General features: G+C 36.8%; 3 protein-coding genes across 9 annotated transcripts; all 3 read right to left on the reverse strand.

Moving 5' to 3' along the window:
• Positions 1-1,558: 1,558 nt before the first annotated feature.
• Positions 1,559-4,716, reverse strand: LOC111252040 (mitochondrial ribonuclease P protein 1 homolog). Its single transcript, XM_022809371.2, has 3 exons — positions 3,916-4,716; positions 3,034-3,310; positions 1,559-2,650 (listed from the first exon to the last, which is right to left on the reverse strand). The coding sequence occupies exons 1-3, from the start codon at positions 4,320-4,322 to the stop codon at positions 2,126-2,128; spliced, it is 1,209 nt and encodes a 402-aa protein (XP_022665106.1). The 5' UTR covers positions 4,323-4,716; the 3' UTR covers positions 1,559-2,125.
• Positions 4,717-4,868: 152 nt separating this feature from the next.
• Positions 4,869-8,012, reverse strand: LOC111252044 (tRNA methyltransferase 10 homolog B-like). 7 transcript variants are annotated; one of them, XM_086981142.1, is made up of 4 exons: positions 7,794-8,012; positions 7,049-7,445; positions 6,086-6,368; positions 4,869-5,648 (listed from the first exon to the last, which is right to left on the reverse strand). In XM_086981142.1, the coding sequence occupies exons 2-4, from the start codon at positions 7,429-7,431 to the stop codon at positions 5,109-5,111; spliced, it is 1,206 nt and encodes a 401-aa protein (XP_086837268.1). In that variant the 5' UTR covers positions 7,432-7,445; positions 7,794-8,012; the 3' UTR covers positions 4,869-5,108. The 7 variants fall into 7 exon arrangements, with proteins under 7 accessions (XP_086837268.1, XP_086837245.1, XP_022665129.1 ...); XM_086981119.1 differs by having other exon boundaries at positions 7,772-8,012; XM_022809394.2 differs by having other exon boundaries at positions 7,049-7,525; positions 7,798-8,011.
• Positions 8,013-10,476: 2,464 nt separating this feature from the next.
• Grip75 (gamma-tubulin complex component 4) lies at positions 10,477-14,931 on the reverse strand. Its single transcript, XM_022788077.2, has 7 exons — positions 14,623-14,931; positions 13,619-13,841; positions 13,297-13,513; positions 12,858-13,035; positions 12,382-12,531; positions 11,968-12,144; positions 10,477-11,667 (listed from the first exon to the last, which is right to left on the reverse strand). Exons 2-7 carry the CDS (start codon positions 13,827-13,829, stop codon positions 10,822-10,824), a joined length of 1,779 nt encoding a protein of 592 aa, XP_022643812.1. The 5' UTR covers positions 13,830-13,841; positions 14,623-14,931; the 3' UTR covers positions 10,477-10,821.
• Positions 14,932-14,933: the final 2 nt, after the last annotated feature.

The raw sequence follows: 14,933 nt of genomic DNA on the forward strand, positions 1-14,933 counted from the left end.
GACCTAATTTACTTACCCTCATTAGCACAGATGATTTGGGCCTGGCCTGCAGCTGAATAACATAAGTATTTTCTTAATCGCCTTGTGCTTCTCCGCCACTTTCTGCTTTATCCGATCCTTCCATTCCCAGCGAGGACAACACCGTAACCGTCGCGAATCTTTCTTAACTCAGGATTTAAACCTATTCCGTAGAACCCCATATTTCTTACTTCACGTACACGGCAAAACATCTCCTCCCTGCTAACAATTTCACCTCTATCGAATTTCATAGCAAATAATTTGATTCATATAGAAGTATGCTAATTTATCCAGGGAAAGCCCGAAATCTAGCCGGTCAGTATAATTTTACATAACATATTAGCAGAAGCGTTACGATGCCCTAATTACCAGAGATAACTCACGGCTTTTTTCCTTTAATATTTCTTTCTGGTCAGGGCTAGGCAGTTCCTTAATGTGCAAAACGTATCTTTGTCTTGTGATATATATTGTGTAGCAGAACAGGCCTACCAAGCCCTGTTACTAGATAGACTGTCTTTCATTGCAGTGGTTCCTTTGATTGCTAGAGAAGACCTGCGTTGGACTCAAACCTTGCTCAATTTAAGGTATAAGAAACATCATAACAAAACATCAAAGCACTGCATATTACCTAACATAGTGTTATTAAAAGGTCGGTTTTTGATATTTCGTTTTATTATATAAAAAAGATCACATTGTGCAAATAATGCTATTGCCTGGCATTCATTGTCAGAAATTACGCAGTACATTTCATCCTACATGCTATGGCCTGAAACTTATAAACGAATTAGCCTATTTCTATATGAATCAAATGGCCATCAGACTGCAGAACTCAGGTATAGCTTTCTGTTGAGCTGGACAAGCGTTTTGGTTTACGTGCAGACAAACCTACTGCTGTCCGCTATCCTCGTTACTATACTGACGACGTCAGCACTTAGTGCAAAAGTTTTTGTTATGTTCTTAAAGTAAGTTTAAGCGAGTCTCAATTTTTAACATTTGAAATAATATTAATCACCCACACTCACTGCCGTTACACTTTTTTGCAGCTCGATAATTCATCAAAATGTCGCAAAAAACATGTTTGATAATCCCGGATTCTTAATGTAAAAAAAAGACTGCTATGGGAAGGAAAGTATCTATTGCAGATTGGGTCGTTTACGTAAACTCAGATAGCTAATGTCCTTCGCACATTTCATACTTTTTAGACTTTTTTGATTATTTTGAACCTTTATATTTTTGGAGTTTCGGCCTGCTATTAACCTAACATTCAATTCCGCGATATTCTTATGTTATATTGAGCGTATATACGCAACACTTTAATGAACCTACATTTACCAGTACCTACCATTAATTAGACAATTATCTGGGGATTAGAGAAGAAATATTTTTGAAATAATCAAGCTCTAAATTGAAACTATACCTGAAACGGACGGAGGTTACATCCAGCAAACATCATCGTCAAAAATAACATTTTTAACGATTGCAAATAAATTCGTTGAAACATTCATGCTTTGTAAAGTACAGTCATAAGAAAAACTCAATCTAAAATTATCACTCTGTATATATTGTAGTTTATGTTTATCCGACAATGACGTCCGTTCTCCCTTTTGATCTAACTGACCTGGATCGAGGGTCGACTAGGTACGTTTATATAAGGTACCGTTCAGCTCTAGCTGCGAATCTCTCTCATCAAAAGGAACAAATATAAACAAGCTTGGCTACTGTTGACAGTATGGTGATTTCACGATAAAATGTGCGCTAAACTACAAATGATCTTTTAGGTCAAAGCACAAAACATCAAATTGTTAGTTTGATGTTAATTAGACATATCATTTATAGTCCGCGAAGTGTAATCTTAAGTATAGACGATCTACCTCTTCCATAATACCTGCTTTATATTCGCATTCATTTATCACCTTGCATACGGCATATAGCAGCTTATGTTTTGACCTATATTTGACCACATATTTGGCTGCCATCTTTTCGCTAATTTATTCAATACGAGTTCACAGTAACTTTCAACTATTATTTAACTCTCTCTCTCTCTCTCTCTCTTCCATATTTTGTATACACTGTGAAAGCATTCAATATCTTGTTTATTTTCTCATAATTACCATTCACGGAATTTCGGCTTAAGGTGGGTTTTATTTTTAACCTCATGAAGAGCTCTTATCTTCTCAATGTTGTTTTTGAAACGTGTCGGCACCTTGGAAAAGGCTTTTTTCCAGTCGTTGGTCTCCTTGATCGTCAATAAAATGTCGGCAACAACATGAATGGCTAATGTCTGAGATGAATTTAATGAAAACTGCGATATATAGTGGCCGATTGGCAGTTTGAAATGCTCAACCTGCATCTGTTTGGCCTTGGTAATTGACAGTCTCTTCGATCGTGACGTGTCGACAATTCCGCCTATCACAAACACTGCGTCAGCATCCCATTTTGTAATGACCTTTTCCGAGTTCGGCGATAAGTAGATAATGCGTTTATTCGGGCATATCCTGAGAAAGTTTTCGTAGCTTTTCGTGATGAGGCAATTGCTTTTGTTAATATGAGGAAATATTTTGCCTATCTCATTATCCAATAACCCGCCTTTCGGGATATCCGATAAGATTAAATCGAAAGGATCGCGAGAAATCTGACGCACGATGTCCATTGAATGTACGGATGCGAAGTAGCGACATAGTGGGCATACGAAGCAAATAACCAACAACAGCATGCAAAAATGGAATTAATAGAAAGATAAAATCACTATTTAAGTAAAGCGCAATGCGTCTCAAAAAAACTGACGCTCAAGCTCAGTTTCTATATATTTGCTTTATCAGAAAAATTATGTGTTCTTGGGCACGCCCTGTATTTACTTCGCTGTCATAATAGTCACATTTTTCGTAAACGTTCTTTTCTATTAGTTAGCACTGCTGAACAGCCATTTACATATTTTTCCTCCTGCAATATGCACTGATATAAAAATGAAGTATAAACTTGCACAGACCTGAACAGTTACGCGCTTTGACATCTTACCTTGTTGTAATTATATGTAAACCGCAACTGTGTCCTGAAACTGCTAAACTGCCTTGGAGTCATTTCATGCTCAAATGAACAATCGAGCACAAGTTTTTGTCCCAATGAGGCAGCGCTAGCCAATCGCCAATTGTAGAAAACATGCTGTAGAGGATCATTACAATGATATAAAATGCTGCCTTGCAAAGGCGGCTTTAGCTTTAGCTCCGACTCTAAGCGATGCATTTTCTTGTCGATTTGTTTATTCTTTCGTCTCATTTGTGTTATAAACATATATCTGCAAATGAGAGATAGCGACAATAGAGAATATTAAAGACATATAGTAATAGCGTATTTCTAGCGTAGAAGTATGACTCATAAGTTAATAAGTAAATCATATTTTTATAGAAAACATGACTGTGATGCATAAGGATGTTTAGTATATGTATATAAATATATTTTGGTTATTCCTTTATGTAACCTTGTAAAGTCTATTGTATTAGTATGTGATTCCAAACAAACAGCACCAGGCCCTTTTTCTCTATGACATTTCATAACATGTATGTACATGTAACAAATATATGCTCTTCATTATTTGTATCCAGCCAACAGAATGAACTAAACATCTATGCTACTTTACAAATAAAAAATATGCCTTATTATGCTTCATTTGGCTGTCTTATGTCTAACAAGATGCTTTAATATAGTTATATGTTGTACCAGAAACCACTGGTAAGTTTTTACAAATAATATTTAAATTGTATAAGGTGCATTCTTTATTTTATAGTGAATTCCGCTGCAATGATACAATTAAAAACAATGTGAGAAGTTCTACTCGTGTTGTTTTCTTCTATTTCTGACGTTAGTAGAGATGAGAAAGCCACTACAATCGCAAAAACTTACTTAAAGTAGTGTGATCTCTGAACCTGACAATGTAATTGCATCAGTTCAATCATATGTTTTTCTTCAATAACAGGAGGTATTCGACTTGTCGTTTCAAACAATGCTTGACATTCAAGAAGTATAAGATGTATCCGTTTTGCATCATTTTTGTTTCGGATTAATTGTTTGAAGTCATTCACTTGGTAACTAACAGGCTCACGATCGGTGTGAAGGCCATGGAAATTATCCTCAATCGTCTTCTTTTGCAACTTCTCAGAAGCATTGTTCTGAGATATTTCGGATCCCATTGAACGTGTCTGCGAGGATGTGTTTATCGCTGACGCTCTTGATATAGTTCCAATTTGATCGGCCAAGAGACGTACTTTATTGTGGAAGCCCACTACTGAAATGCGCACCGCAGCAAACATCGCCAGCTTATATTCAGGCCTATTCAACCTACACAACGGGTAAATAGAGAGATCCTTTCCTCACTTGGTGCATAACTCGCTCCACCATTGAAGAGTTCCGTGGTAGCTACAAGAACGATTCTGAAGGTCCTGATGTCTTCATGCAGTATAGAAGTATAATTAAAATATAGCCACAGTGGTCCGTATACTTTCTTTATACCTGCAAAACTAACAGCTGGCTGACTTGAGTCAGCGTTACGCTATATAAGAATGGGATATGGTATTGGTATAACGGTATAGCCGACAGTGTTTTACACTGACTAAGGTAATGCGAATGATATACAAGCTTTCATTCGATGCCTGAGCCTTTAAGGGCGTTCAGCTGCGCGTTGTTCGAATCGAATGTGTTGCGCCTGTTATTTTGTTGTTAGGAGTGTATTCGTTAACGCCTGTGTGGGGCTGGAGCACGCGGCGTGTCAATTTTTCGTCTGCAGATAGAGACCAGTATGATTTGAAAAAGTGGCGGCAGTCTTGTAAGTTGCCCCAAAGAAAATGAAAATATAATGCTTATGTGTTAATTTGAATTGAAAACTTTATTATAATAAACTAGCAATACGTTGTATATTGTACCTTTTGCTAGGAATTCCACTAGTCCTCTTCTCTCCTTTTAAACGTCCCCTTATACAGATAACCCTATGGCTAACTATGCGTCTTTCATTCTAAATTAATCTCCCATCTTCGATTTCCCTTCCCCATATTACTCCTTATTTTGTATAAATCGATGTTTCTAAGCGATTAGTAGATGCCTTATTTGAAGTTTCTATTATTGTAACGATCAGTACCATTAGAACAGAATGGGAGTCGACTTTTACGATTAGCAAACGTTTTCCTAATATTAGTTATGTAACGTGACGGAATTTTTGAAAACGCCGCTTTCCAGTCATTCGTTTCTTTCAACGTTAGCAGAATGTCACCAATCACATGAAGCGCAAACGCTTGGGATGAGCCAGGCCTAAATTCAGGCACATAATGACCCAATGGCAGTTTAGCGTGTTGTATGCGTTGTTTTTTAGCCTTGGCGAGCGAGAGAGGTCTAGTCATTGACACGTCGACAATTCCACCTATCACATATATGGCGTCCGGATCATATTTTCCCATGATATTGGTCGAATCTGGTGAAAGGTAGACGAGTTTTTCTGGTGGAAACATATCCAGGTAGCTATCGTAGCTCTTGGTGATAAGACATTTTTTAGTCTTCATCTGGGGAAATCTGCGATCGATTGCTTCATCCATCAGGCCTCCTTTCGGGATGTCGGATAAAATCAAGTCGAACGGATCTCGTGATAGCTTCGGATGCATAAGTCGTCAACAACCAAACGCGAGAGGCAATTGACATAAAGAATATATGAAAAAAGCAACAATCACAATAAATATAAAGAACCCGTTAACTAGAATATAGAATGATAGAAAAGAAGTGCTTCCATACAAGAGCATTGATATGCCAAACGGTTCGATAAACTAAACATCATTAAACCCACATTTCTTGGGCTTACATAAAAGCTAAGTCCTTACTCATTTTGCTAAAAGCTCCGTACTATAATGGCGTGACATTGCTGCTGTCCTCGACACAACGCGCAAGGCTTTAAACAGACGGTGTTTTGCAAAGACAACGATGGGCTATAATCACAGCGTTTAGCCATAGCTCTCTAATTTTGTAAAATTAAAATAAAGCATTGCAGTGAGACATTAATAAACGTAGACACGGATATACCTTATGCAATTACCTTGTTCGCGGCGAAGATAAGCTGCAGCTGTTGACATAGGCTGCTCAGGTCTTGCCAACGCATAACATTTTCAAAGGAACAATCAAGGACAAGCTTCTGACCAAACAAAGCAGCGCTTGCTAGTCGCCAGTTATAGAAAAGAAGTTCTTGCTGGTCCCGAATAATTGGAAAAATACCTTTATCCATCTTGGTAGGCTTCTTCGGTAAGGACATCCGTTCAAGTCGGCGTCTTTCCTTTTTAGCCTTAGCATTAGCTTCACTCATTTCTGTTTTGAACAGATAGCTGTAATTGCCGATAACAATAAGACGAACAGACAGGTTATGGATTAAATAAAAACGTAAGTCCAACGTGCATTTTATATGTACATTTATTAATGAATTAAAATTTCAAAGTTGTAAGCTAGAACGTAACTTCGTTAACAATTCGCCTAAGCAAAGGTATTTAATTCCGTATTCAGAAATGGGATTGAACAATATTCCATAAATTGTCTATTACGTTGCCCTGTTTATCCTTGCTATCGCTTTTTTATTATTGGCTTCTAATTAGTTTGGCCTCAAAAATGTTATATCTTTTCTACAAAATCTATGTGGAAGATCAATGAGAAACAAGCTGCCTGGGTCAGACAAAACACTTTTGTTTCGGAAGCGGCGTATATATTGTTAAGAATTTAAAAAACGTTGTTTGCATTCTTTCAAAGAGAGTATCTTTTCCCAATTTTGCAACGGGACGAAAATAAAAATAAAACAGATTTCAGAAAAGAGTTATTGTGGATTTGGTCGTCTAAAGAAGCTCTTAGGATCTTTCCAAAGCAAGTTTAGGATGCATAATCATAGCTTTTTGTTCGCAGTCACATGTATCCTATGAGGCAAGTTTTTTTCTATTTAGTTTATTGCCACTCCAAATTGTACTCCTACAACATAATACTATAGACAAAACAAAAATGTGACAATATGATAACTAACCGAAAGTATGAAGACCTTTGAGTAGGTGACCTCAGACCCATGAGATTTATCATATCTTTTTCTTTTATAACGCGAGGCATCTGGCCTGAGTCTTCTCGTTCCAACCGTTCAAGAAGAATCAGATGTATTCGTTTTTTATCCGTCTCATCTTTGATTAAGTGTTTAAAATCGTCTATACAATATTTTACTGGCTCAGTCTCGTAGATTAATTGGTTTTGGCGAAGATCATGGGGAGGTAATTTAGAACCATTCTTCGTTTCTGTTAAATGTTCATGCTGTTGTATCGCTGACGTCGCATTAGTAGGCGTAGGTTTAATCGAGCAAGCAAAGCGACGCGATTCACGACAAACACTTGCGAGAATAGAGCGCGCCGCGACAAACATGTTGACAACTGATACTTAGGTTTTTCCAATCACAAATTGAGTCGAAATAAAACTTCAAATCGTAAGTCAACGCTCGCGGGTGGCGACGACGAGCCTGCACTAATTACAAAGTGGATAAACTTCACCTGAATTTACTTCAATCTACTAAACCTAATGTCCTGATAGACAATATTTCCGCATGCGAATGTGAAGCAGCTTTAGAAAAAAAATTAACGAAGGTATCTTTTTCCTACCCATGAAATCGTATAAAGGACGTATTAATTGCTATAGACAATTGCGTGATAGCATATTTATGTATCCAGCACACGTCTGATAATTTTTTAATAACACGCTTTAATACCATTCATCATGAGCTTGCTTACGGACTTTTGAAGTTCTTTCCGTCTCTACAGAATATAATTAGGAAACATCAGCGGCTGAGCGAGATATATCCGCAGTTGACTATTCTCTAATAGCATAGTCTGCAATCAACCAACTATGAAGAAGCAAAATCACTTTTCAGCTTGACGCAAAAAACAGCGCACAGATAAACCACGCGGTAGAGGGTTTGTTCGATTTCCACCTCGGATAGATGTTTTTATTTTCAGGTCGTGCTTATGGCGCATTTTTGGGTAAGGGAAACAACGATAGGAAAGGGCAAACAGCGTAAAACATTATAGCTTAAAACGAACCTTCATGAACGAACTAACAAAATTGGAAGTCGTGCATACGTTGTATTATATATAGTGACGTTCTGGATTCATATGTATTACTATGGCACACACTTGCTTTCATAAATTGTCTGTGACAATAGAGCTAGATTTTAATACCGCACATCGAAATTCCTACAGCCACTTTTCATAAAAGGAAGAAGATACTTTCTCAACAAAAAAAGAACATTAAACTGAAAAATGTAGCTAGAAAGAATTGCACAATTGAAGATCTCTACGTAATCTATGAGATTTCACCAACAACCAAGCTCATTGCAAACTGAAGCTCTATAACATTTTAAACCTTTTTAAAAGGTAGCTATGGCAAAAGTAAGGTGGCTTTTTAAATAAACGAAAATAGGGGAAACAAGAAGCAGACAGAAGTATAATTAGGCTCATTTCAAAACAGCGTGTAGCCCACATTAGTACTTAATTGGTGAGCTCAGCAAGTGTTTTTTAGAATTATGGTAAATAAATATTCATGATTTTTCTCAAGTTCATAAAAACGATTTTGCTCTTCATTGGTCAGTGTTACCAACAACCTTTCATATCATTGACATTACCTAACATCAAACCTGTATTTTGTATATGTTACACGTCCAAAGGCGTTCCTGATTCATAATATAGTGATAAAGTATTAAAATAGTGCGAATCGTCTTCATTACTATTTCTTCTCGCGGCCAAAAGTGCTTGCGCTTAAATTCTTGTATGTGTGTATCTGTATTTTCTCCAGTACTGTAGCTACAAAATAACAGGGGATTATGAAATAAACCGTTACTAAACGAACCAACTAAAGTGACGCGAAAAAAACAAAATTATTTGTCTTAATATAAGGGTTCGTATATATACATGAACGAATGTAATAATACGACCTGACTTTATATACATATATTAGCTCGTATTATTATATTTGCAGAGTAGGGCTACGTAACACCTACAGTAGCAAAAATTGTAAGTCTAGAGGCAAGAAAAAGTTTTCTCACCATAAAAAATTAAATAGATTCTTAGTTGATACGGGTGCTGTTTTTGTGAACCTACTTTTACTTCATCTTACATTTTGAGTAGTATAGACGTATGCAAAAAGACAAGTTTTCTTTAGAAAATTGGTCTTTCTTTTGCATAGAAAAAAAAAGAAAAAAGAAGAGTTTGTAGCTTCCTTAAAGCGAATCGTTCTTTCGTAAAGCAACTGCAAGAAATCTGTCTGTTTTGGTCGGATATTTGCGAAATACCAAACAAATAATTTGGCTCAGCTGGAAAAGTGGTGGTTATAGACACACTAGTAAAGAGTTTACTGGGTAAACCATTGTGCTGAGCCGTACAAATCAGGGAGATACAAATCAGGTACTATTGGGCATATTATTCCTGTTTCCAACAGTATAAATAAACATTCCTCTTTTTCATAAAAATATTCGAATAAAGTATCCTTCTTTGATCAAAAGTTTATAGTCAACCGTGTAACAACAACTTTAGATGCTTAACGGACTGAAGAACAAAATTTAATATTTACATTGGCAGTGATTTAGAAAGTTACATTACCTATTCTCAATTAAATAATATAAGTAACTTATAGTAGGCTATACATAAATCAAAGGATAGAACATTGATCCCGTTACTTACATCATTAATACAGGAATTGATCGAAAGTAGTACTTTTCGTCGTTACCATAGCAGGTAAAGTGTACTTGACGAAATTGAAAAATAAAAATAGTGAAAGAAGTATCCTTTGAAATACATTGAAATACATAAAGCTGGCGATTACATTGTTTACATGACATTACATCTTAACATTACAACAATGACTGTTCTTGTCTCTACGTTAAGATCAAAGGTAAGCAAGTAGATTCTAGTATTCTTGTATCTTCCTTCATTGTAAATACCTGTGGTATCTTTGCTCGTATAACTGTCTACATAACATGGATATATTACATTCAGGTTCTAAAAATAAACAAATCAAAGCTGTACGCTTAAGTATTTATCAACTATACTGACTGAAATTGATAAACCTCCACATATAGACTAACTGCATTAGACTATAAATTACCAAAAAATGTATTAGTTATTATGCAATTGCTCACGGTAGTTAAATGCGCTTAAAAACTAAAACACTTTACGCAGAATATAGATTGAGACAACAAATCAATGCCAGATAGTGCCCGGGATAGATAATGATGACATGCATTATACAATAGATCCTATAAGTACACATATAGAAAACTAAACGATAGTGTAAATTTTGTTTAGATTTACACTGTTTTGTTCGAATATTTCGTATTATTGTTAATCGCAACGTTGACTTAAGGTGGTCTAAGAGACAACATGAGTACAAGGACGTATATTACAAAAAATCAATCGAAAATAGATGAGTCTAGTAAAATGTTTATTTCAAAAACATTTTATTGTCTAATAAAATTACCTGTTTATTCATAAATCGAAATCAGTAAACCTTGGAACTCTTACAGAAATAACGACAAATAGCGCTGTATCACAACAACAACATCTGGTTTCACTTTTTACAAGGATTAAATAAATCAAAAGTTGGCAACACCAGAGTACTAGATTCTTCCGCGTGATATATACATTATTTTATATAGTTTTTTTTATAACATGCCTTGTGAGAACTATGCTTATTGCGTTACACTTGCATACTGATGAAAATGATCCTATCCAAATGGTCATAAACTTTCCAAATATTATTTAAGAGTCAAGGGATCCTGCCATCGGAAACTTGTTCTTTAGACGCACTGGCTGAGGAGTTTCGAAGTTTCTCTCGCAGAGCTTTCATCTCTTTACGTGTCTGCTGGTACTGCGGATTGTAGTCGAGCCTGTAGAGGAACCTCATGATGCACTCATTCCGTTTTTCGGCTTGCTGTGCGGCTGCGTGATCTTGAAGTACGTTAAAGCAGCGACGCAAAATGTCCTGCTGGGAGCGGAACTCTTGTTCGATAGTCCTCAAATCACCGTTGATGTACAAAGGAAACCGGATGCATGTTTGAAACATTTTCAGGAGAGTCTCTTTGAATTTCGGCAAGCTGACAAACACCATTTGCGCAATGTCTTGAACAAATGCTGCCAGTGCCTTTCGCAAAGTGTCGATGCTCCTCTGTGAGCCGTGTAGAACTTTCTTTAGTTTACCGAAACTAACGTGGAGTACGTCCATGTGCAGATAGCTTTCAAAATTTGACACGAAGAAATCCATTTCATAGCGAAGTTTCATTGCTTGCGCCGTCACCTTTGAGCCAAGCGTTGAGTTGAGGGCAATTTCAGCGCGCCGAACGGCAAGCAGCATTTGGAACGCATAACCAAGAGAGCGAAGCTCCCTTAACGATAGTAGGCAATGCAAATCGCTGGGCAGATCGTAAACAAGCATAAGGATGGCCCAGGTATCTGTGTTAACACAATCGACGTTACCCTTGCTAGTGACAAAGTGTATACGCTCAATAAATTCAGCATCTTCATCAGGATACGCTTGATAAAAGCAGTTCTTTAGACACTCTGCGGCTAATGTTAAATGTGAATCTTCAAACGGCAAAACGAATTGTGGTTGAACCTAATAGGGACAAAATACAGGCTCAATAACTGATACCATGCCATTACACAAAAAGTCACAGTATTGGATAAATGTTCGTTAGCAAATGCATAAAACCAAAGAGATAATTTTTTTTCACAAATATTGCTAAAGTCTACCACAAATTTGTAGCCAGAAAATCATTTGGATTTTCAAATAGATGATTTGCAGGGTACTTAGTTTTTCGCATAAGATTTAAGAGTCTTTTAAAAATAGAGAGAATTGTATTAAACAAACACATGATTACAGCTCGGATCATTCCACTGTAGTCAGCGCAGTTACCTTATCTATCCACTGTAGAAAGAGATCCCCTCGACCCATAAATACGGTATTCAACAGGGCATCTAAATGATATTCAAGGCGATGTCGCACAACTAGCTGCTCCCACAAGTGATCTGAGGTGAACGCGTTTAAGGATGCCAGAACCGTTGCAAGTGAGTCGAGGTCCGTCCGCGCGGCCTACGTCAAACATAAAAACTTCTATAAATTGCGAAAAAAATTACTTGTAAATCTTTAGTGATTCCCCAGTGTCTATAGTACCAAAAACTGAGCCTATGTTCCTCAAATTATTAAATAGACTGCGATTCCATACCGTTGAGAACCGTACGCAATAGTAATGGATTTCCTATTTCGTCCACCAGAGTTCCGCAGCAAATTACTACGAAAAAAAGCATTTGATTATAGAAATACATATACCTGTAATGCGTTTGCATATTCCGCTTCCTTTTCGCCATAAATTGAACGTTCAAAGTATCCTCGTTCGTTGAATTTTGCAACAATTCCACCGACCTGTTTGACGATTGTCGCATGCTCAGATAAATAGAGCGGAACAAAGTCATCAACAACCTACAAAAAACAAATAATCGAACACGATGAAACATGATACAAAGTTAGTTAGTTCTAAATTTAAAACTAGTATTCTTTCGAAAAACAACATTACTAAGTTTGATGTTCCCGTCTTACTTACAACACTTGATGGTATGAAGCTCCCAACTAGTTGTTTGTGTTTGATTAGGTGCCCCCAAACGGTCTGTATAGTATTTAATTCCAATCCAATGAGATCAAAAGAAACGTACGGACATTTGGCGGTATGAAAATACCTAACAGGTAGATACCTTGAAGAGTTAATTTTTCTTCGAGTAAATTTGACCGTTTTTATACCTAAAACGCACCTCAACGCCATCTTGTGTAGGCCGTATGAAGAATTCGGTGTGTGGATCTTTCAATATTCCATAAAGAAGCCATGAAGTAAGTTGGTCGAAAAGCACATCGTTTAAGCGTGCCACGAGTACGCTAAGACGTTTGCACACATTTTCCTGACCACATGCTCTCATCTCGCCGAACATGTAGCTAAAAAACAATGAATTAAAAAAGACATAATTAAATACTAGCTTTTATTTATAATATAGCATAGTTGAGAGAAAAAGCGAGTCTAATTGGCTAATTATATTCATCATTCCATCAAAACGATTACCTATGCCTTACGGGGGTAACGTTAGCAGAATATGATATTATCACCTGGCGAAAACCACGTAACACCGTTTATACCACTTACAAACGCAAAACTACGTTTTTTTTACTTTAGCGAGAGCAAATAATAGCATTACTAACCGTAGCAAATGACATCCATGCATTCGTTCGATATGAACGCGATAAATACGACTTCGAAGAGCTAGAAAAACAGGAAACCACTCCGACAGGTCGTTGCGCAGTTCGGACAACGTGGCCATCGGGTGTGACAGGAAATAATCTTCGAATTGCACTACACATTTCCGGTATTCGCATAAAACTTCCGAAAGTCCATCCGCTAGCGCCCGAATGTACATCCCTGTGGCCGAAGTGTAGCGAATGATATAAAAATGGGTTTGGGTTAAATTTATCTTTTGGCGTTTTTCTGACATGAATAATAAATTCACAAAGATAGGTAACTAACCTGTTCCTAAAGTATATGGATTTTTTTCTTTAATCTCATCAATAAATTGACTGAGGTATTTATATGTCGTCCCCAACTCGAGAAGTTCGTCAACCAGCTGAACATCGTTCGATCCACCATAGTCGGGCATTAAAGCTAGACGTCCCTTTGAATCCGCCTGAATGATGTCGCTCGATAATCCAATAAGACCGAAAAAGAGTCTTTCAAACATTTTTAGAGTTACCTATCCAAAGCACAGAAATCGTCAATACAAAGGCAGGGTTGGTTAAGGTTAGCGTACAGTAGACTTTAGCATAAAACAGATATAAATCTATCTTCAACAATAGAATTCTCCTGATATCAGCGCATTTTATAGTAGTGCCACTTTTTACTAAAGTTAATGCAATGTCGTCGATTAAATAAATTCTACTTGGGCTCGGGAATTTCTCATGCTGTTTGTTGCAACAGTTGCTTTACCCAGATGATCACATTTATTAATATCATCATTGGTAGAAGGTATAGAGCTAATTTATAAACTTTCAACTTACACAGAAATAAAATACAAGTACTAATTTATACGTATTCGAACGGTTCTATAAGCAAACAGTGTGCGTATAGCAGCAGTGAGCGGCGATACCAAATAATACAGACGCCAAAAAAATAGCACAATACTTTCTTTGAGCGCGATTTCGAGTTACTAATGAGGTATGTTTAGAACGATTCTTTCTTAGTCAAGCTGAGCCATTGAAAACAAATCTTAGAATCACCCAATACGTATCCGTAAACTTTGCTTTTGTTTGAACTAGTATTGTTAAACAAAAAACTGATTGCGAATTTAGAACGACAGTGCACCTTACATGTTTCCAAAATGTCCTTAAGCAACGCATTATATTCTAAAAGGTCGTTGCTTTAATATCTAGAGTTTCTTCAGAATTATTACCTATTAAATTAATACCTACTAATTAATTATTACACTAATAAAATTGTAAAGCTCTAGACTAATTAAATATGATTAAGGTAATTACCGGCTTATGCACAGGGCGTCCCAACAGAAGGGGCAAAGTGATTTTTTATCGATTCAAACACCGCCCACCACATATACGCACATAACGAGCAACGCACAGCAAGTAGTTAGCCCGTTCAACAACAACCGCATGCGGACTTCTCCATTGCAACATGGTAGGTTCCGGCCATTGGTCATATAAAACAATAATAATAATCGTTAATTGTATTTAAAATTTTTATCTTGTTCAAACAATAGTCCCTATCGAACACGACTGTTATCGCCTCGTAGAAGTTTGTTTTCATCGCTCAGCTCAGGCGCCAATGATACGAT

This window comes from Varroa destructor, unplaced genomic scaffold, assembly GCF_002443255.2.
Source record: "Varroa destructor unplaced genomic scaffold, Vdes_3.0 BEIS01000001.1, whole genome shotgun sequence".
Lineage (NCBI taxonomy): Eukaryota > Metazoa > Arthropoda > Arachnida > Mesostigmata > Varroidae > Varroa > Varroa destructor.

What these genes read in the sequence shown, in the direction of transcription:
- LOC111252040 (XM_022809371.2), bottom strand. Translation starts at nt 4,322, where the DNA reads ATGTTTGCTGCGGTGCGCATTTCAGTAGTGGGCTTCCACAATAAAGTA. An exon ending in CAGAGATCACACTACTTTAA is followed by an intron (nt 3,311 to 3,915) that starts GTAAGTTTTTGC and finishes TCTCATTTGCAG; the next exon opens with ATATATGTTTATAACACAAA. An exon ending in TTACATATAATTACAACAAG is followed by an intron (nt 2,651 to 3,033) that starts GTAAGATGTCAA and finishes ATCGTGCGTCAG; the next exon opens with ATTTCTCGCGATCCTTTCGA.
- LOC111252044 (XM_086981119.1), bottom strand. An exon ending in CAAAGGTCTTCATACTTTCG is followed by an intron (nt 6,369 to 7,048) that starts GTTAGTTATCAT and finishes CGGCAATTACAG; the next exon opens with CTATCTGTTCAAAACAGAAA. An exon ending in TTATCTTCGCCGCGAACAAG is followed by an intron (nt 5,649 to 6,085) that starts GTAATTGCATAA and finishes ATGCATCCGAAG; the next exon opens with CTATCACGAGATCCGTTCGA.
- Grip75 (XM_022788077.2), bottom strand. Translation starts at nt 13,829, where the DNA reads ATGTTTGAAAGACTCTTTTTCGGTCTTATTGGATTATCGAGCGACATC. An exon ending in CTACACAAGATGGCGTTGAG is followed by an intron (nt 12,532 to 12,857) that starts GTGCGTTTTAGG and finishes TGTTTTTTGTAG; the next exon opens with GTTGTTGATGACTTTGTTCC. An exon ending in AATATGCAAACGCATTACAG is followed by an intron (nt 12,145 to 12,381) that starts GTATATGTATTT and finishes TGTTTGACGTAG; the next exon opens with GCCGCGCGGACGGACCTCGA.